Source organism: Rhea americana, unplaced genomic scaffold, assembly GCF_003343005.1.
Source record: "Rhea americana isolate MKP2758 unplaced genomic scaffold, rheAme1 scaffold_33, whole genome shotgun sequence".
Classification (NCBI taxonomy): Eukaryota; Metazoa; Chordata; class Aves; order Rheiformes; family Rheidae; genus Rhea; species Rhea americana.
Window position 1 is genome coordinate 4,050,691 of NW_028186457.1, and position 22,033 is coordinate 4,072,723.

A 22,033-nucleotide genomic window follows, 5' to 3' on the forward strand; every position below is an offset into this window, starting at 1 on the left:
TGCCCTTGTCTGAGCATTCGCAGGGAAATTCAAAGCTGGCTGGGCAAACACAAAGCAATGAAGTTTTTGCCCAGGGCTTGATTGTTAGTTCTCACAACTCATTATGTTAATATGTTAAGGTAGTTTCATTGCTGCTACTAAAATGCTCATTTGAGTTGCTTTTGAAATGTTTTCTGTAGGGTTGTATGTGCTGTAGGAATTTATTTGTGTTTGTTGTCATGTATGTACAGGCGTCTGGTCAAACATAAGGTGCTGTCTTTTGCTTTTTGTTGGAATTACCTCTTTTGTGTCTCTATGAAGGTTTTTGTTCTTTGCCCCCCTCCCCTTTCTTCAGTGTAACTCCCAGGAATTCTCGTTGTAGGAAAATATATAGCTGTCTTGCCCTTTACTGAAAAGGCTGAATAACCTGTGCTGGCCAGACTGGAATGAATAAATACATAGAGTGTTAAAAAGCTCTGTGTGACCTTTGTATATCAATAATTTATAGTTGACTTAAAAATTCATTTTGCAAATGTTGGCAATCTCAGGGTTTTTCTTTGCAATAGGRAATGTGTGTGTTTTTCAAAGTGAAATGTTCCTTTATGCTGTCCATTATCATGTTTGGATAATGACAGCATTATCCAAATGTTGGATAATGTTTTAAACTTATTTTGTATCATTCAGATTTTCTGTGTGAAACCATGTATCTGGGATCTGCTGTTCTTTAATTGTATAGACACAAATTATGCAGCATGGAATTGGATGCGTTATTGCCTTAGGTTTTCTAACTTGCAGCAATGTGAAATGCAGTACGGGGAGCCTTACGCTGCTAACAGTTTCCCGTGCCTCGACCAATTCAATTCAGGAGGACAATTCATAAGATTACTTTTTTTTTTTTTTTTTTTTCCCATGTTTAATCCTACTGCTTGCTGAAAAGAAAAGGGGCGCGGTGCCCTGCTTCTGCTTTCTGAGAATGTGCTTTCCTCCTCTTTAAAATTATTGACCTGGTGCTTTTGCATGTTTAGCCGGCTGCACCAGGCCGGGGAGAAGCACCAAAGCGGCTCAAGGCAGGGAGACCCGGCGTGGGTGAAAGAAGGACTAGCATCACCCCTTCTCGTGGTAGCTTCCCTTTAGATTTAGCCATAACCCCTAACTTCGTTCTTAGTGGTTTTTGAATTTGCCGGTAATACCAGCAGGCTGTTGTTCTAAGTAGCTAAATTACTTAATAACATATCTTAATGTGGTTTGTGGGGAGGAAAGCCTGTATCCTTGCTGGTATTTGGAAACTGGCATTCAAAGTAAATTAATGGGAGCTGTGTGCTAACTGCCCTTTTGGGCTTCTAAAAGCATTCTTAATTTTCAAGTATAAAGCCATATAATGAAAGATGAGTCATGTGTTTATGTAATACAAATTACACAGTTAAGCTTTTATTCCAAAAGGAGTAATAAAGGAAATTATCCATATTATACATAAACACAGAGAACATTTTTATTAATTTATGAAACAGTGCTTTGCAGATCTAAAACAGAAATACAAGATTTTCYTTTTTTCTTCTCGGTGGTGATGTTAAAGCTCAACCAAAAAATGTGTGTTATGAAGCCCATCTTGACAAATGTTTTAAAGCTACATGTGTTTCAGAAGGAAATATGTTTAAGAAAAAATAAAGTTATCTTGAAATGTATGCATATACTTTTAAATTGAAAAATTGAAATTTTAACAGTATCATCTCCAATGAGCTTTTCAAATAAGCAGGAGGATATTTGAGTTAACTTACATTTGGACTACATTTATCTATGTATTTTTGGATCAAAAGCCCCAAAAATAGTGTAGGAATGCTGAATTATGCTGCTTGTGTTTGTTTTTAAGGTTTAAATGGCAGGCATTAAATTAAGATGTGAACTAATTGGTTTTCTTTTGGGGGAATATATATTAAGTAAAAGACCTATTTTAGAAGTAATGTTTTGGTAAGACAATAGAGTATAAAAACAGTGGATTTTACAATATGCAAATATAAGGTAGGCTAAGAGTGCTTAAAATTTTAAAAAGCAGTCACAAAAAAAAAGAGAGAGAACTTACTAGATCTGTGTACAATTGCTTTTCAGAAAGAAAACAGCATCACTTGCAAACATACACTTCCAATTTATTGCACTACAATAAAATTTTGAGGTTATAAAAATATGTACATATATTCAGCCCTAAGGCTCAGGGTTTCTTTTAGCAGCTTGCCTAGTTCACTTGGCATCTTAGAAGAACTGTCAATATCTAATTGCTGTTTCACTTCGTACTTCTGTTTTGGCATTTAGATCTCAAGAGACTCCTATAGATGGGCAGCCTCCTGCATTACCACCCAAACAATTTAAAAGGAACAGTTGGAACCAAATTCATCATTCTCACTCACAGCAAGAACTGGATAACCATATTAATGAAACATTTGATGTTCCTGTATCGCCTGAAAAATCCACAGTAAGTTGTTGGATCCAGTTCAGTCATTCTGTTTTTTATCTGAATGATGGTCCTACTTTTCTCAAGCTTGATTCTGACACCTTTAAGGAGTTTTCATATTTGTACATTACGTTGCAGCATTTCCCTTATGCATACCATCTCTTTGCTAGCTCCCACTGTTTTTCCCATCTGTAGGATTAATCCTGTGTCTGTTGTCACAATCCTACATTGGGATGGGTATAAAAAACATGTTAGGGATGCCCTTATAATGTTCAGTTGGCTTTTCAGCACTTGCAGAGTGCACTTGTTTGAGAATTTGTTTACCATCAGTTATAAAAAAAGACATTGTCGATACTGGTGCTGGTCTGAAAAGAATRTGTTTAGCTTCTTTCAAAAAGCTGAATCTAAACCTGAAACCCATGCATACCAGCTTTTAGAGCAGTTGTCAGGAAAGATTTCTTGAATTTGTAGTAGAATCACCAATCACAATTTCCAAGAGAGATGCTCCAAAGAGGCTTGCAGTGAGTAATGTAAAGATCTAAGCAAAAAGTTTGTTTTCCGTGTTTGAGCATGTCCTGGGTGAGTAAGTTAGTCAATTGATTATTGTCTGACAGAAATGAGATCTAACTGATAATTTTTGTTTTGTCCCTATGGAAGTTTTCAGATGGTTCTTGGTTTTATACTGATGTGAGGCAAGAAACATTTTGTGGGATGGGAAAACTGTTTAATATCGAGATATAGTAAATACTGTGTAAACAGTTTTACCAGCCTCAAGCATTTAAAACTGTGACTCAGACTCCCCAAATTGGTATTTGAGAAATGCCTTTGAGTTATTATTTGCATTCTGAATTCTAAGCGTATGATATTCTCTCAAGCCTCATTGTAAAGTTAGGATTCACTTAAAACTATTTAGCTCCTTATGTGGGAGTTTAATAAAAAACACAAAAGTGAAACTCGTATTTTATGAGCATTTTAGTAATGCTGTAAAAGTTTTGCTTTAATTAAATCATGAAACAGAATTCTTAAAAACTTTGTCTTGTGTTAGTGCTTACCTGAGTCATATTAAAGTTCTTTTCTGTTCTGAAAAACACCACCACCTTACTCACCAAATCTTTCTGCTCTGCACCCATTTATCTTACTGAAATGACAAAAATAACTTGCAGTTGTTTTTTTAACTCCTTTTAGTTCTGCAAAACCAACACAGCTGTGTGAGAGTGAGCTAGATTCTTTTCCATGCGCACTGTCTATGTGATGTTTGCTATGGYCCAGTGAGTCACATTTATGCAGCCCCGCTGAAGGCAGTATGCTGTTGTAATTGAAGATCTAATTTGGTCTGCTGATTGCTTTTTATTTTGGATACTAGAGAAGAAGGAAAGCAGTATGACTCTAAAATTTTGTGAAATTATAAAAGTAGGGCTGGAGTGTTTTGGTCTTTTTTTTTGTTTGTTTGTTTGTTTKTTTTGTTTTTTCAGTGCTTTTTGTCTGAGCTGAATGCACTTCAGTCTCACGTACCGCTAAAATTTCTTCTGCTGCTCCATCTCAGATATTTTAAGGAAAAAATCCTCAGCTTTTTGACTTCATTAAGCTGTCTAATTTCCTCTGTTGTAGGAACAGAAAGTCTGTTTAGAGTGGTAGTGAGGCAGATAGGGAAGTAACAGCCTTTTACTCCCATCTGCAATCCTTAAGCATCCAGTCTCAGAATGTCTGGTTCAGGAGTATTTAAAACAGCTTTAGCCCTGAGTCTCTGGAGTCAGATGAGTTAATGATGGTCAGGATTTTCGCTGTAAACTGCTGCTCAGAACTGGTTGTTAAAGCRGGAGATTGTTATTCGCTTTCTGCCCGAGGAGTGGCATGGCAGAAAGCGTATCAGCCTCTGCAAGTGAGCCCTTGGTGGTGGTTCATTCTGCCCAGAGAACGCAGGCAGTCTCCTGTGCCGGTGACTGGGGGCTAAAATGAGTGGCATGTGTCTGGGGTTCCTGAGCAGCCTGCCTTCTCATCAGCCCCTCTTGTGCTGTTCTTCTCTCTTTCCCTGAATTTTTCATTTTTCATTACTGTGAAGGTAATGAGGATTTTTCTGTTTTGATTTAATCCTGAGCTTAAAATACTTMGAAGTGAGTTAGCTTTTATGTTTTCTTTTGGTTGTTATGAGCCAAATTTACTGGATTTCTTCTTTTTCCAATTGATCCTGCAGATTTTGAATTTTCTTACTGTATAGGATGTAGGTGCTTCACTTTAACACACTTTGAGTCTTATGCTTGGGTATGATTTGTAACATTGAAAACTTCCTTGCAACAATTATCTTTAATAATACTTGATAAGCTCTACTTCCATAGAAATACTAGCTGATTTTTGGTTTATGAGGTAAATAGCTATTAATGGGAAGAAACTGAAAAGCATTTCAATGGCAGTATAAATTAGTCAGATGGGGGGGAAAGGAATATTCCTCAGTTTTTTTGGTGGATCCTGTGACAACGTTGTTCTATCAGAGTGAAACCAGAAAAAAAGCTGTAGCTAAGGAAGAGAATTCCTGTCTAAAATTGTTGGAGCTTGGTTAGTGCRAAGCATGTGTCATACCTCACATTGCAGTACATCAGAAATAGGATTGGGGATGTGAAACCARGGTTTTGCTGCTGAGCTTGACCCCACTTATGGTCATATTACTGTTACTAGAAAAGAAAGTATACCTTTATCTACCGTGTGCTTTTAGTGTAGTGTGTTCTTATTGCAGGCTTGCAAACTGCAGTCTAGAATGTTGCCATTTAGTAAACCCTGTTCCTCTTACCACTACTTGAAGCTAGTCAGTCTTTTCTAATACTTTCTTACTGTGAGCTTGCCGCTGAAAGAACACACTTTTAATTTAATTATGCCCAAGACTTTTAAGTGCATAAATCTTTTTCCTTCTCACTCAAGGTAAGTAAATAAGTTTGCATTGTTACTTGGTGCTTTCTGAAGTCCCCAGTATCAATGATTTGGTGAGGAAATTGAAAAATTACTGTGTATAATATTCTCAGTCTACAGTACCTATGAACAAATAATGTATAAATAAAATATGCTTTTTTTTTTTTTTTAAATAGCCCAATGGGGGTGTCCCTCATGACAATCTTGTTATGATCAGAATGAAACCAGATGAAAATGGAAGGTTTGGCTTCAATGTAAAGGTAATAATGGATGTATTCTCTTCTTATCCTTAAAGAATGTTTCTGAAATTCATGATGTGTGACTAATTTAATTTATTTTTTAAAGGGTGGGTATGATCAGAAGATGCCAGTAATAGTGTCCAGGGTAGCTCCAGGAACACCTGTAAGTTGTGGAAATTTTTTTTATATCAATGTGTATGTATTTTGAAGTATGTGTTCAAAATTGATAATCATTTCTCAGCTGTCCATGAAAATAAGCTTGTGCTAGTATTCTTCTAGCACTGCAAATTACTGGCAGTAAGGTTTTGATAGGGCTRTAGAACATAAAAGAAAGTTCTTCAATCATCAAAAATATTTTTCTTACTGCAACAAGATTAAATTCTTGAAAATTATCTGGAGTTATGAATGTTTACATATGCACTGTTTCTTGAGCTGTTTTGTCCAAAAATGCATCCACTTTATTACTTTTTTTTAGAGGGATTAATATCATTTTGCATAGATTATGTATTGAGTTGTATTTTGTTAAAAATAACTAAAATGGCAAATCCATCTTGTTTTAATGACAGATGTAGTTGAATAAAGTCAAGATTTAGGTTAAAATCAAACATCATGAATCATTCGTCAGGTCTGATTGTCTGTTGTTACTGGTGTTTAGTGACTATCAATAATGTCTTCAGACTAGGCACATATTTCAACAGTTAATTGCCAAAAATACTGACCTGGTATTAAGCTGACTGAAGTCAGCTCTATTTGCACCTTTTAGAAGAGAGTTGAGTGAACCAATTGCTTGCCAACATCAAGAAATGCAGCGTTTTCTTCCTAGGTAGAGCTATTGAAATGTGTGCAGACAGCACTGTTCTTTCCTCTATTAATTATTTTCCCTCGTGTTTTCTAACATAAGTAATTTTGGCTGAATGCTTTAAACAGCCTCCAAGGAGGAGATACTTGGTGATGGCATGTGTGTTCTTTTGTATCTGCAGCCATGGTTGGATTATGATATAATAATTACTTTTACTTGCCGATTCCTCTTTCCTGTATTACATGGATGTGTGTATTTTCTTTGATCCTTGTCGTCTTACTCCTGTCACAACAGTTGTGATATGTGGGACTTGAAACTTTGAAGCCTGTAAAACTGATTTGGACAAGGCTTGGTCCTGTTACTCCATTCCCTTCAAAGATCAGAGCACCCTACCTTTTAATTGCCTATACGAAATGCAGTTCAGAGAGAGGAGCTCAGCTGAGCTTTCGGCTTCAACCGGAGGTGTGGAGTAACAGCTGCAGAAAGACGTATTACAGTGACGGTCCCCTGCCAGCTGCAAATTAATGTGTTCGTGKGAATGGCACTGTCTCCTGTATTGTGCAACACGGAGATTTATCATTTGAATACAATGTGGCAACCATAGCAACGCGGCGGGTAGGATTCATGTCCCTGAGTGTAGTTATTTTAAGTTGGTATTTTAAGGTGACAAAATGGAAATGGCTTGTTTGACAGGATTTTTTTCTTTCTACATTGCAGGCTGATCTCTGTGTCCCTCGTTTGAACGAAGGGGACCAGGTTGTCCTGATCAACGGCAGGGATATAGCAGAACATACCCATGATCAAGTTGTTATGTTTATTAAAGCTAGCTGTGAGAGACACTCAGGGGAACTTGTGCTCCTAGTTCGACCCAATGGTGAGTGATCTATACATAACACAAAGAAAAAAAAAAAAAACTTGCCTTCATTTTCTAGCCTTTATTTTGTGTCCTGAGATAGAATGCTTACAGTCTTTGTAAGAATTAATGCCCCTCCTTGAAAAAAGAATACAAAGTTGCAATAGGACAATCTATTGTCCAAATCCTGACCAATCACGTACAGCAAAAACAGAGTGAAAAATAATAAGATTTAATGAGAATAATTGAAATTACCTCATCTAGCTCAAAAGTTATTTTTCCTTTATTCACTTATTTGTGCTAATCACTCACTTGTTCCCATTCTGTGTATGTAAGTTCTCTTGATGGTTTTTGTATGCTTTCTTATTCATAAAAAATAAATTAAAAAAAAAGCTAACTTTGTTTACAAATTTACTAAGTCAGTATCCTCTTTGTGTTGATTATCTTTGTATTTTGAATAAAAATATCTAAATTTTAGAATTCAGTAGCTGCCAGTTTCCTCCTCCATTGTCATGTGATTTCATTTAAAGACAGACTTTCAAACAGCATGTTTGTTACATATAGTAGATGATGATGTATATTATATTTTTGAGTTTGKTTATAGACAAGGCATGCAGACAAGACTAAAAGAATTATAATGGCATGTATTAATGCCATTTTATCACATGATCTGCGTCTCTTCCCCTAGTTAGAGAAGCCTAAAGAAATAGATCGATACAAAACGAAATAGAAATAAGAATATAAACCCAACTGCAATGCCTTCAGAGGCATGATGGGGGAATCTGAGATGAGARTGTTGCACTAGACAAGGTAGGCTTTAATACAAGTTTTGATCAAAATTTTAGGAGTATGGATAAGTCAGTGTTTTTACTTCAAATGACTAACAAAAAATAGTTTTGTTTTGGGTTATAATGATCACTAAAGGCTACATGCCCTTGCTGATGTGGATTAAAATCAGTGGGTTAATAAATATGCTTTTTTTAAAAAAAAAAACAGAAGAAATACTTTTTTTTTTTATTATTTATATAGCTGACTTTAATGCTAGCGTTAACTGAGCTAACCAAACAGCATATCATGTTTGAGCCTTCCTATCTTTGTTTGTTATAGCTGTCTATGATGTTGTGGAAGAGAAGCTGGAGAGTGAGCCTGACTTCCAATACATCCCTGAGAAATCTCCACTTGATGGTGCCCATCAAGATGATAATGCTCTGAGGGAATCCATGATTCAGCTAGCAGAGGGGCTTATCACTGGAACTGTTTTAGCTCAGTTTGATGTAAGTACTCTGTTGCCTGTAGCTGTGTACAAATTAAGTCTTTCAGGATAGTAATTATTTCAAACAGAGCAATTTTCAGTTAACTTTCAATACAGTCAACATCATCTAACAAAATTATTGAATTATGTTCTCAAAAGAAAGAATGACATTAAAATATATTCCTCTGCTGAAATACTACCTGTGCAAAGTTATCGCGTAGAAAGATCCTTATAAACTACTTTTTTTATGTTGTTTCACTTATAAATAGCTTTATTGGTKGCTTACAGCTTTTTAAAGTTGTGAGGAGCCTACACTAATGTTATTTCTTTTTAATAGGGACAAAGATTGAAAAATCTATACCAAAGTCTGTCTGTACTCAGACTTTCATTCCATATCTAAGTTAATATAGGAAGTGAATCACAGCTGAACTGTTAACATTTTATAGACAATTTTAGTGAGAGCAGATTAAGTTACCAATAAATACAACCCTAATTTTAAGAACAGATAACAATATTTTTTATAAACAGTTGATTTTTGTAATGATTTTTAATGACTGAAAAAAGAAGAAAGCTGTCTACAGCTAAAGTCTTTCTTCAGCACTTACTTGTGCCATGATGGTATTCCATCCAAGTACTGACACAGGCTGTATATGCTTTTCACCTTTTCTAATGCATGAAATCAAATGACTTGAATCAGATGACAGTATTTTTGTCAAGCAAAACTGTGTGAATTCGTAGTCAAATGGAGGCCTAACATAATGTATTACAATATGCATTTATAAAGATACTATTCTTTAAAGCCTTTGGTAAAGATTTTTTTTTGTAGGTGGGGAGAACAACGGGCAGATTTTGCAGTACATGCATTTTGTGTATTGAACAGGTTTAGATTAGGAGCTATTCAGTCTTACATAGATGTCTTTGAGTTGAAAAATACGTGAGTGGAGTGAAGAACAACTCCTAAACTCTTCATGTTGCTTTTTCTCATAAAACATGTAGCTTTTTTCATAAACGTATGTCAAACTGTAGACTGTGTGTAGTCAACCAGGTGTGTTATACTGTGAGAACAAGTGCTCTGTAGTGGAAAAGTGATTTAAAATCCCTCCTTAACCACCCGTTTTCAGTCTTTCATGTAGGTTAATGCCTCTTTCTGTCAGTTCACGTCTTCTAGGAGTTTGCTGTAAAGCAGACTATTTAAATGGTGCAGACTTAAAAAGTTTTCAGGGTGCTTTTTTCATTAATTGGGATCAGTTCACTGATACATTTGGAACACAAGGGTTGTGGTAATGCAGGATATAAGCATGAAATGAAACCTCTTAAACACAGGTTTTGTGCGGGAGTAAAATGGAGTGGAAGTGTAGACCATGATTCACTGTACCCTGAACACAGAGCGGAAGGAGACCTGAAGCAAATTGTGAAGCCCCAGACCACTGTGCAGWGTGTTAGTATCTGTTAACACTCTTAGCTGTACGTAATACTGACTTCTGTCCGGATCAGCATGTCTATGGAAGCCCAAGATTTAACATTGTCTCTGAAAGAAATTGTGGCTCCATATTCTGATTATTTTCAGTGATCCCATAAAAGAACTAAATTCATACAGTGTTAGCTTTTGAATAGAAAAATGTTCATTGAAGCTTTCTTTGTTCAGTCATTTATGTTCTAAAAGATATCTTCAATAATACAGTAATGAGTCTTTTGCATCTATTATGATCTGACCATCTTTTTTGTTTTCCAGCAATTGTATAGGAAAAAGCCTGGAATGACAATGTCTTGTGCCAAATTACCTCAAAACATTTCCAAAAATAGATACAGAGACATTTCGCCTTGTAAGTATATGTGTTTGTAAATGTATTTTAAAAGTATTTTATTGTGGTTAGTAAATAAGTAACATCTTTCTAAAAAWTTTTTTCAGATGATGCTACACGGGTTATTTTAAAAAGTAATGAAGATTACATCAATGCAAATTATATAAATGTGAGTAGTAATTTTTTTAAAAAAGCTTCCAATCTTAAGTAATTTTGCAGTTTTTCAAGGAAAAACTCAATTAAAAAAAAATCAAAATTAAGAGTGAAATTAATCTGATTTAGACTGCAATGGCTGGTAAAACCCTATAATCAGATGGCTTGAAATTTAGTGTAAATTTACTTATTTGCTAATGCTACATGGTACCTACAGGTGTTTTTATAAATAGGGAGGGGAAAAAAAAAAGAAAACYCTAGGAGAAATTATCCCTCTACCAAAAGAATTCATTGCACCTTACTGGTTGCAGACTGTGGCTGTAATGTTTAACATCAGTCAAATTTAATCTGAAAGAACGTACTCCCACATCCCTTTTATTGTTAGTTGTAACAAAAAAACTGCAGCTACTTACCTCCCAGATGAAAAGCTAAAGAAAATAAGAAGTTTGCACTTAAATTTTTTGCAAGCTGTTCCATCATTTTTTGTAGTTTTTTTGTTGTGTTTTACCATAAAAAGTCTTGATTGCATGGGTTCATAGCAACTAAATAACTGTCAGTTAATATATGAAGTGCACTTGGGTTTTTGTAACAGTTTTCAGTGAGAAGCAGTTTAAAACATTTTTATCTGTGCCAATTCATATCAACAAACGTATGGTAAATAGAATTAATACAGTTGTTTTTTTTCTGCATTGTTTTGTACATATTCACTAAGCATTAAGCCTCTGCCTAAATTATATTTGTCATGAGAATGAAGTTCTGTAAGGATTAAAATAATGATTTTTTTCTTATCTTAGATGGAAATCCCTTCTTCCAGTATAATAAATCAGTACATTGCTTGTCAAGGTCCATTACCAAACACTTGTCCTGATTTTTGGCAGATGACTTGGGAACAAGGCTCATCTATGGTTGTAATGTTAACTACTCAAGTTGAACGGGGCAGAGTAAGTGAAAGATTTTCTTATTCTAAAAATCTATTGGTGATTGCTCTTTGAAAGATAAGAGGAAGGTACTATTATCATGCTTATATGGTTTTGTTTTTGATGGCAATGGATTCCTAGTATCATTTCAGTCATGACTCGTACATTTTAAACCTTTTGATATTGTTGATATAGTTAATCTAAAAACTTTGTTCACTGCTCAAATACATTGAAATTTTCATGTATTTCTTAAAATATTTATAGGCTGCTTCACTTGAATCTTTATTGTTAAAATAAACAACTAGAATTTACATCTTAGGATTTTTTTGTCTAAATTTCAAATGAAGACATTTGAAGTTTCATCAGTTTCTGTAGCGTAGTTCTTGGACATGCATAGGTTAATTCTTTAAGGCAGGCTAGATCATATTTGTAGTGTTAAGATCGCATGCTGTTATTTGATGACTATCTTCAAGAGACTACCTGATAAGAGGAAAATCTAAAATTTTTCACAAAATGTGCTTCTGTGGTTATAGGTATTTATTTAGTCATGTGAAAGAATCATTATGCTTTCTTAAATCTCTTCCATACTAAAACCCATAGAAGTACAGAGTTTTAGCAGCAAAAGAGTTAAGGAAATATGGAGTACTAAAAATAATTGTGTTTGGTGTCGTAAAAGGCTTTAGCCTTCCCCCCAAACCCACCCCAACCCCACAATCTGTACTTTGTCCTTAGCTTGGTTCATCATGTAGTTCCTGCTCTTTAGAGATTGGCAAAACAATCATATCTGGTCATATACACAGTACAGTTCCAGTGTTACCAGGCTGATAGTCTGGAGCATTCACAGTAGTGCTGGATGGTTGAGAACAGGGACAGAAATGAGACTGAAACAAGAATTTGATGGAATTTCTCCTAATTTAGAATTTCTTTTGATGATGAATTTAGAGTAGGTTGTGGGTGCTCTGATTCATTCAGGCTTTAGTTCAACTGTCTGTATATATTCTAAATCTTTTTAATAACCATATATTTGCTGTGGGAGGTCAGGCCTATAAATATAATTAAAATAAAGGGGAATTGTAATGGTTTTAAATCATTTTTTCAGTGACTCAACATTAGCATGATGCTGCCTGCTCCCAAATAAAACCAATTAGAGGGAATTTCAGTACAAGTGCCCTTTTAATTTGTGTGAATTTCTTTGCAGATCTGCTAAGAACAGACTTGCAATAGCAGTTCTCTGAGGCTTCCCCACCCCCTCAGTAACAATATTTGTGGAGTTCTTTGGAGACCTGCTAAATGCTGAAATAAAAGGACTTATCTGTCTTATACCCATAGGCAGACTCCCTGCTCTAAAGCTGATCATGAGGCTACTGACATCACTATCCCACTGCATGCCGGGGTGTCTCAGTGGAGCAGGAAGTCTGCAAATCTGGCTGCTCTTAAAGAATCGCCAGGTGGGTTGGAAAAATGAAAGCACGCTTGAGCTGAAATGACCTCAATAGTTAGGCATTTAAGAAATATATCATAAAATATTAGTTTTTAAAGTTTGCATTTACATGTGATAGCTTTATTAAAAGTCTCTGAAATTCACCATCTGCATTCCCCTAATTTCTGCATTAGTGTAGCAACTTGTTGCTTACTGCCTTCCTCTTCTTTTCATAGGTTTTCCCATATAGATGTAGTTTGAGAGGGTTAGTTTAGGATTTTAGAGGTCAGAAATGTTTATAGAGCAGCTCCTCTGCCACTCAGGTGTTGAGATGAAATATTTTATAAACTTGCCTTTTAAAAGTTGTACTGGGATTTAAAGGCACCCATCTTCTATTACACTGATTTCAAGAGCTAGTGCCTGTGTTCTCTGGAAAAGAGAAGCAGGAAACCTCCATGATACCTTATTTCATAAGCAATAATTAAATAGGGCTGTCTTTTTGGTAAGTAAGTTAACAGTAATTTCAAAGTGATAAAATAGTCTTTACTGAATACAGGTATCAGGAACTAGAGACAATAAAAATAATACTCTGTGGATCTAAACACAGACATCTTTAAAAATGTGTTGACCTTAGGTTAAATGCCATCAGTACTGGCCAGAGCCATCAGGAAGCTCATCCTATGGGAATTTCCAGATTACCTGCCATTCAGAAGAAGGAAATCCTGCCTATGTCTTTCGAGAAATGACGCTGACTAACCTGGAGGTAAAATCATAGTATATTCTGTTTAAACTTTGTGGAATCCTCAATGGTAAAGTACCTAGTCTGACTTCCTTTTCAGCTTGRTGGTGTATCCAGGTAGAACTGATTGTTTCTAGAAGACTTTAGAAAACTAGTCTTACTGCCAAGTTCTCATCTCATGAAGTCTGCTCTCAGAATGATAAACTTTTCATTAGCAAAATGTGCTTACTGGCCAAATCACAAGTGTTAGTATTTGTCTGAAATAAAACCTTTATTGGTGCCGTTAGTGCCCTGACAAAAGAAAAAGAGTAATTAAAGAAGTTGAGAAACTTATTGTTCCCTTGATGTTTTAAAAACACCAGACATTAGAAGTATTTCATTATTGCTACTGAAAATCTGTCTTTCTAAAGGCAAACACTTCTTAATTCCAGCTTGAAGACTCTGTAGCCTGTGTGCGAGTAGATTGAAGATGAATCCTGCCTAGGCATAATGATTTAGGATTGGCTGTGAGATGTAAACAAGGGCCGTCTAGGACACACATAACATGATTTCCAGGGCATGTGCAATTTTCACAGCTTCCCCAGCCAGCATTTCAGTTTCGGGGATTTTTGAAAATAGGTTTCTGGAATTTAGTTCACGTATTTGTTTCTCATTGCTTGAATTTCCAGATTAGATGCCAATCTTTCAGAGCTGCCTTGTAGTCAATTTGCAGCTGTAAGTCCCTTCCTGTGTGCTGTTGAGACGGTTGCTCGTTTATTACCAGCAGTGGAACCTCTGTGGATGATTCCATGCCAAAAAATTACTTGTTGTGTAGTAACTCCTGTTCTTTGAAATGCTGCTTTTACACAGATTGTACAGCCTGTCTCCTCCAATAATCAGAGGCAGATTGTTTGTTCATGATTTTTTGGGGGTGCCGGGAGGGAAAGGAGGAGGAATTGGGAAAACTAAGTATTCTGCACTTTATGTAGTATGCTGGATAAAACTAGAGGTGCAGATAAGGCCAGAACAATACTGCTGTTCACACCGAGTCTGAAGAAAGGCTTTTAAGCCTGAAAGGGCCCATCTCTCCCCACCTCACCACCACCAGGTCTGTCATTTAATCCAGTAAGATATTACCTTTTCCTGCTTAACTTGCTTTGCTAAAACTGGGGATATCTGTTCTTTTTGTATGTCTACTGGTAAGATTGACCATTTGAACTTGAACTATTTGCCATTATGCAAAGTGGCATTTTTTTAACCTGCTGTAGATAAAAACATTTTTATGTTGCCTGTTACATGTTCTACTTAGTTTTAAAGAAAAAAGTGTAATTATAAAGATCCAGGATGAGCAATAATTGACATTAAAGCACTGCTAATTGCCTGAAGCCACTTTTATTATGGGCACAAGCTGTTATAAGTGTACCGCTGATTTTTATTATTATTGTTTTTTTCCATGGGACCTTAATTACCCTAAACAACTTTGCGTTGCTGATCAGAAAGAGGAAAGCCGCCAACTAACCCAAATTCAGTATATAGCATGGCCTGATCATGGGGTTCCTGATGATTCGAGTGATTTCCTAGATTTTGTGTGTCTTGTGCGAAAGAAGAGGGCTGGCAGAGAAGAACCTGTTGTTGTTCATTGCAGGTATTCATTTTTTTTTCCAACTTTCCTAAATTATCAAACTGAATTTATTTTTTCATCAAATAGTTTTTACGTGCTTTATTATTCAAGTAAAATATCTAGTTGCATCTCAGCTCTAGGAAGAACAGGAGAACTCAACATATAAATTAAACAATTACTTTTTCTTAATACAATAATCACATCTTGGTAAGCAAAAACAGTGTCTACAAGCATTTCTTAAAGTAAAATACTTGTGAAAGTCTATATAATAATTYAGGGAGATGGCAAAAGGTATATCTTTTCCTTCTAATGACTATTCTGCAGAGCTCTAGAAAAGCCAGATAAATAATCCAAAGCAGGAAATACAAATGGTATATAGAATAAAGAAATAAAAGACACTTTCACTAAAGTTTGCAAATTCTTAGACTAGATGATATTTTGATACATACATTAAGATGATATGTTTTTCCCAACAATTTGTTTTTCATGGATTAAAGTAACTATTACTTGGATTTTTATGTACACCTGAAACATGTTTCTTTATGTGCTGTTCTTGTGAAATAGCATTTAAGACATTCTGCATTCCTATAGTAAATTTCAAAATATTAATCCTTAAAATACCTAATTAAATAAACTAAAATGAGCAATGCTGTATGTCTTCAAGTGAACATACACGTGTAACCAATTTTTGGTTAGTAGTTCAGTGAACAAGTTTTGCCCTCTAACTTTCTGACCACTGTTAAGACAGTTAGTATTTCTATTTCAGTTGTAGAAAAAATGAGAGAAATCTAAAGGATAAAAACAATTTAAATATTATCTAATCTACAAGTGAACCAGACATTTATTGAAGCAGGCTTATAGAAAAATGTTTTCTGTTTTAAATGCTTTGTACACCAAAGTTGTGTTTAACTGATTTTTCTGTCTTTTCTGCTTGTACTGGTCAGAAAGAATCTTACAAACTAGTGAAACCAGTGCCAGAACGCTAATGTCTTAAATGATATTTTTCCTCAATTTCTATTATCAGAGTGTGTTTTTAGTCAATACAGTTGTGAAGAAAACAGCTAAAATATCAGTCAGATACAACTAAGGCAATGCAAAATATCCAAGTCTGCAGAGAGACTGGAATAAGCTCCACACAGATAACTTCAATGCAGAACAGTTCTGTGCCTCACAGAAGAGAGGGAGATATCACACTACCACGTAATTTATCCATTTGACCTAAGTTGCTGGCTTTTGGTGAATTTAATCAAATGCCAYTAATGAGTCAAGCTGAAGGAGCCCTGGAATTCCACATTGTGCACCCCAGGCTGTTTTTAAAAGTTCCTCAGTCTTAGTGGGACAAAGCATTATGGCAGCAAAACACTGAAACTTATTTTCAGAACTCACCTGGGAGAGAGCCACCAATGTTAGTATGGGAAAGCCAGGTAGCAGTAGTACTTTGTTACAGTAGCTTTTTCTTTTTTTCTTTTTTTTTTCTTTTTTCTTTTTTTTTTCTTTTCTTTTTTCTTTTTTAAGCAATTGTGAAGCAGCAAATTTAGGAGCTTCTGACTATTTTCAATGTAAAGAAGTTCCTGAACTGGTTATGGTTTGTCTATTGCTTTTCTTTTCCAAATACATTTCTGTTCTTTTTCCTGAGCTCTTACATTCCTGTCCTTTGGCAGAAAGTTCCACATGTTTGCATTTGATTTTTTTTTTTTTTTTTTTTAGTTTTAGTTTGGCAGTTTCTAATTATTGTACTAGAAGAGATGGTTAGCCACCCACCTAGTCCATTCCATGTGTGATTTTCTTGTCTTTTATCATGTCTGTGTTTCCTCTCCATCAGTCATTTCTTGTCCAAGCTGAGAAGTTCCAGCCTGTTTGATGTTTATCATACGGAAACTGCATCGCACTTTTCATAATCCTTGTTGCCGTTCTCTGAATCGTCTCAAGTTGTAATTCATCCTTAGATTCTTTGACAAATACTGTTTCTGTATTATTTTGATAGAACATTCAGCATACACATTCTGTGTGTTAAAGCTAGAAGTATAAAGTCCTAATTAATAATTTAAATTTAGCTAGCCCATTTACATTTTGTCATAAAATTCTCTTGACATCATGGAAATTATATATATAATAGCTTTGATGCCACCTTCTGGTCACTTTTAAAGAAATACTTCAATCAGAATCAGAGCAGTGAGTTGCAATGGTCAGAATGTTCATATTAACTAATTTATTTAGAAGGAAACACTTTCATTTATTGTCTGAAATACTAGTTGTGTCAGTTGAGATAATGCTGACATTTGAAATTATAGATTTGGTATTCTATGCATATATGAAGAAATATTGGCTTTCTGTTTCAAAACTGTAACGCTGTTTTCTTGAATGTGAAAAATCTGAATTTGTAACAAGCTAATATTCATGTTCAAGATAGAATGTTCAGTCTTTGAGGATACCTAGATGTAGAAAAGTGTGTATATATGTAAAACAATGAAGCTAAGTCTTTAAAATTGTTCTATTTTTAAACTAAGAATGGTTCTTATAAACGCTAACAATTTTGCCACTCTGAAATGTATGTGTTGCAGTACTTAATTTTCTTAAAAGGAATTGTTCTTACATATTCCTAGAGATTTTTCAACATATAGAAGTTGGAGCTCTAATACTTCTTAATACTAAGAAAATGATTATTATTCTCATCTTCCAAAGGTTTCTAATAATTGTTCTATTCCTTATGCTCAAATATGAAGATATGGACACTTTATGGACATATAAATGGTTTTATCAAGTCAACCTGATATTCTAGCAATGGTTATTCCAGTAATGGTCAAATTGATTCTAAATGTACAGTGTACATCTTATTTAAGTATACATGTTCTTTAAGTGTCAGTTATACTCGAGATGCTTTCTTATTTCATTTTTTGTTTGAGTTCTCTTGGTTGTTTTTTACAGTGCTGGAATTGGACGAACAGGAGTTCTTATCACTATGGAGACGGCTATGTGTCTCATTGAATGCAATCAGCCCGTGTATCCATTAGATATTGTAAGAACTATGAGAGATCAGAGAGCCATGATGATCCAAACACCTGTGAGTATCATCCTTGCTATTCTGTGTTGTAGAAGAATAGCTTCATATTATGTAGTTCTATCACTAGACATTTTTATTAGACTGCTGTTGATCCTGTTTTCAAAGAGGATATATTTCCCGTGTAGCTTTAGCCTTGGCTCCAGGCAGAAATAAATTGCTAGAAAAGAGCAGGGTTTTTAAAATTTCTCCAAAGAAAACATGAATGAAGCCGCGACTTTGTCAGAGATACCTGACAATTAATGTCAAAAATTACCTGTTTTCAGTAGTGTACAAATTACTCCATGGAGAACGCAGAAACCTAATTCCAGGAGTTAAGAATGGCAGTAGCATAAAAAGCAAACATAGAAAGGTGCAAGACATGAGGGAAAAACACAAATCAACAAAAAGTGTTTGTGGGCCTCCATTTCTAGGTCATCCATAGTTGAATAGTTGAAAGCTGCTGTCCAGAATTCACATTCAAGTGAACAAGATGTTTTACTATGCAGCTAGGACAGGAGAAATGATGATGATACATGAGTAAGAATAAAGGACAATTCTTGCTGTTTGAGATTTTTTGTAAAATATGAATTTCTACATGTCAGTAGCATATATAAAGAGAGCTTTATTTATTAAAGGGACGTGGTGGCAACAGGAAAGGGATTTAACTATTATTTTTTCCAGCATGTGCTAAGTACCCTGTGGTCTCATTTTCTTCTTGGAGAAACCAGGAGTTTCTAGTCTCAGTGAAACATAGGTGTTTACTGCATTGGAGGGAAAAGGGATATGAGACTCGGTGTTTTTTTTTTTCCCTGAAGAGGTTTCATAAACACGATCTATTATTATGCTGTCTCTTCCTGCTTTTGCGTCTCCCAGAAGATTCGGCCAATGTCCACAAGATGGCTCTATGCATGATTCTCCTCTCTAATATGTGAAGAAAACTGAGAAAAGGTCCTTCAGGGAACATTGGGGGCAAAATAATTATTTTATAAAAACGTGTATAAATTTAACTATTTTAATGTATGTGCAGCAATAGAGTCAATAATGAGTCTGTTACTAAATCTGTTTCTATGCCCATTTAAGATCTGACATCAACAATGACTGCATAGATCAGGATATTCTAAGACACCGAAGAAATAGGAACGCTAGCTTTCTGACCAGCATATACACCATTACACAGTAGTTGCTCTTAGTCATGGCACTTTGCAAAATAATTTATTTAATTTTAGTTTTTACAGTAGTCTAATTTGATTACTGTGAGAGTGTTTGGGTTTTTTATGTTTTTTTTAACTATTACTTGGTTAAAACATGGTATTTGTGATGTCTTATGCATGGAACTGCTAGACTTAAAAAATTTAGTAGACAGACACTCKGTAATGCTAAACGGCTAGAATTCTAGCTTTTAAAAGCATGAAACAATTTTCTTTTTTCTCCATAATTGAGAAAGAGGTGCCAGTAGCATGCCAGAATTAATGTAAATAGGAAAAAAGTACTTCATTATAGCATCAGAAGCTGATTACATGGAAACTTTAGGTTAGTGAAACTTGACTAAGGAAAGGAAGGGCAGGAAAATTCCTAAATAGACAGCGATGTCAGAATAGGAATGATTTTGTGGATATGACTTTTGGTATGTATTTTCAAATGCCTTTCATTCCATTCTTTTGTTTAGAAACAAGATGTTCCAATATAACCTTCCTGTTGTTTCGTGTTTTCTAAACTATCTTTGAAGCACAGTTCTGGCCCATCAGCTGAATGGAATGGGAAATCTTAGAGACTTTTTCCTTCCACATGACACAGTTCCATTATGTTTCTTTTCAATTAACTGAATCTACTTTATTTTTTTTCCAGAGTCAATACAGATTTGTGTGTGAAGCTATTTTGAAGGTGTATGAAGAAGGATTTGTTAAACCTTTAAAAGCATCACTGCATAAATAGCAAAAAAAGCAAAGATATCAATTGAGGAATCCTGTCCTCTATAACRAACTGGCAGCATTTTTGTGCCATAATACTGTTTGCAGGAAATAATAGTGAAGTACAGCAAAGAATTGACAAAGGACTTTGAAAACTTCAGCACTGTTGCACTTTACGTTGAAACAGAATCAGTCTCTGAAACTCTTCTAACCTTCATGTGTTTGAAGATTTTATTTTCGTGCTTTGCTCTGAGCAACCCATAAACTGAAAGAACTAATTGTGTTCAGGGTAATCTACAATATTTCATTGTAGTGCCATATACTGCGCTTCTGGTTGAATTGCTACAAACAAGGCTTGGAATTATTTCACTCTGTTTTACACCCATGTCTCTTAAAATGAAAAACAAATGGAAAAAATACACTAAGCCATGGTCTTTTTCCAGTGCTAGGTTTATTTACTATGTACAGACTCTCACTTTCGTTTTTTACAACATTAGCAATATTGCCAATACTAGAGAGATACACACTGCCTACTGATGCAGCACACGTTGTCCTACACCCTTATTAGAGACCGGCTGGTTATTAGAGGAAAGCTGGCAACCGTGTTAACCCAGCAGTAGCTGCATAATGCCCACTTACCAGCATCTTGTAAAATAAATAAAAATAATAAACAGCATTTCTTTGACACATCTTGTGTGTCATACACTGGTGTATTCTGGTTCATGTGACTTAAGATTACGTGATGGGAACTAGTGCATGCATTTATGTCTTAACCCCTTAAGTGCCTTGAGACTTACAGCGTACATCCAGTGAAAAGGCACTCGTGATTCTGTGGGGGTGGTATTGTCCTGTCATATTTATCTTAATGGGTTCAGATTTTGAAAACGGCCCTTGGTGCTTGGAATATGTTACTGCAAGGGGTCATGGAAATACCATTCCCTCTTTTCTTATACAAGTACCTGCATGCTACTCTTAGTAGCAAAAGCACCTCTGCCAACTTAATGAATGAGCGTTGTTTGCTGCTGTGTTGTAATTATGTGAAAAACCTGACACATTCCTTCATTCCTTTCAACTAGTCACTTCCTAGCAGCTTACCATGAAATGCTGGTAGGTCTTTAGAAGCTGATACTTTGTTTTATTCTTTTATTGAAAATAGCTGTCTTACTCAATTAGGCCATAATTGTTTAATAGCACTGATACTTGAGTTAAACTTACAATCAGATGTGATTCAATTCCATTATCTGCTAACTGATTATTTTTTAAGTCCTTATAGTTGATTTCAAGCCATGTTCGTACAGGTCTGCCTTTTTCTTTTTTTAATATATATATGTATATGTATATGTAGTATATATACACACACACACACACACACATATATATACATATATATATATATATATATATATATATAGTTTGGGGAGGGGGGGAGGGAGAACACTATCAAGTTGCCCCAAAACTTTATTTTAATTCCTTCATGACCCTGGTCATTTTGTTACGTTTGTGCGGAGTACAGTTTGTATGCATTGCTTGTTTAGGTAGCACATTTGTCTGTCTGATACAGTATCTGAGCTCATTCTAAAGATACATATATAGTCCCATTTTTAATATTTTTCCAGTATAGGAAAGAAAGTTAGTAACAAGGTGTCCGGTTTAATATACTGTAAGAAAAAAAATCAGTCACTTTGACTGCCCTGCAACAAAATAAGTTTGTGCCCTATATTTAAAAGTTTTAATTTATTGTATTGGTTTCCTGAGAATGTTTTATCCAGTCCATTTTGTTATAAGCTATGTAGAGCATAGAATTAAAATGGAAAGTTCTACACTGAGAAAGTTTTTAACTATTGAAGAATTATATAAATAATATACTGTGTTCTATGGACATTAGAAAGAGCAGCTATGAAATATTAAGTGAAAAGGGATTCAGGCAAAGTGAAATCCTGGCTAATGAATTAATAATAAACAAGAGAAACAATACCAAATGGAAGATAGAGT

The 22,033-nt window shown here is 35.1% G+C and overlaps 1 protein-coding gene across 4 annotated transcripts in view; it reads left to right on the forward strand.

Annotated features, from left to right (window-relative positions):
• The window catches only part of PTPN4 (protein tyrosine phosphatase non-receptor type 4), a 73,181-nt gene extending 51,789 nt beyond the window's left edge, over nucleotides 1–21,392 (forward strand). For 2 of the 4 annotated variants that reach the window (XM_085310995.1, XM_085310996.1), the window contains exons 15-26: nucleotides 2,284–2,443; nucleotides 5,497–5,580; nucleotides 5,666–5,722; nucleotides 7,076–7,232; nucleotides 8,319–8,485; nucleotides 10,196–10,286; nucleotides 10,373–10,434; nucleotides 11,213–11,359; nucleotides 13,390–13,518; nucleotides 14,970–15,118; nucleotides 18,020–18,155; nucleotides 19,980–21,392. In XM_085310995.1, coding sequence (XP_085167121.1) covers nucleotides 2,284–2,443; nucleotides 5,497–5,580; nucleotides 5,666–5,722; nucleotides 7,076–7,232; nucleotides 8,319–8,485; nucleotides 10,196–10,286; nucleotides 10,373–10,434; nucleotides 11,213–11,359; nucleotides 13,390–13,518; nucleotides 14,970–15,118; nucleotides 18,020–18,155; nucleotides 19,980–20,066 — 1,426 coding nt within the window. In that variant the 3' untranslated portion in view covers nucleotides 20,067–21,392. Of the gene's footprint in view, nucleotides 1–2,283; nucleotides 2,444–5,496; nucleotides 5,581–5,665; nucleotides 5,723–7,075; nucleotides 7,233–8,318; nucleotides 8,486–10,195; nucleotides 10,287–10,372; nucleotides 10,435–11,212; nucleotides 11,360–12,664; nucleotides 12,765–13,389; nucleotides 13,519–14,969; nucleotides 15,119–18,019; nucleotides 18,156–19,979 lie in introns of those variants that run through there. The other 2 variants (XM_085310997.1, XM_085310998.1) reach the window with 2 other exon arrangements.
• The last annotated feature ends 641 nt before the right edge of the window (nucleotides 21,393–22,033 follow it).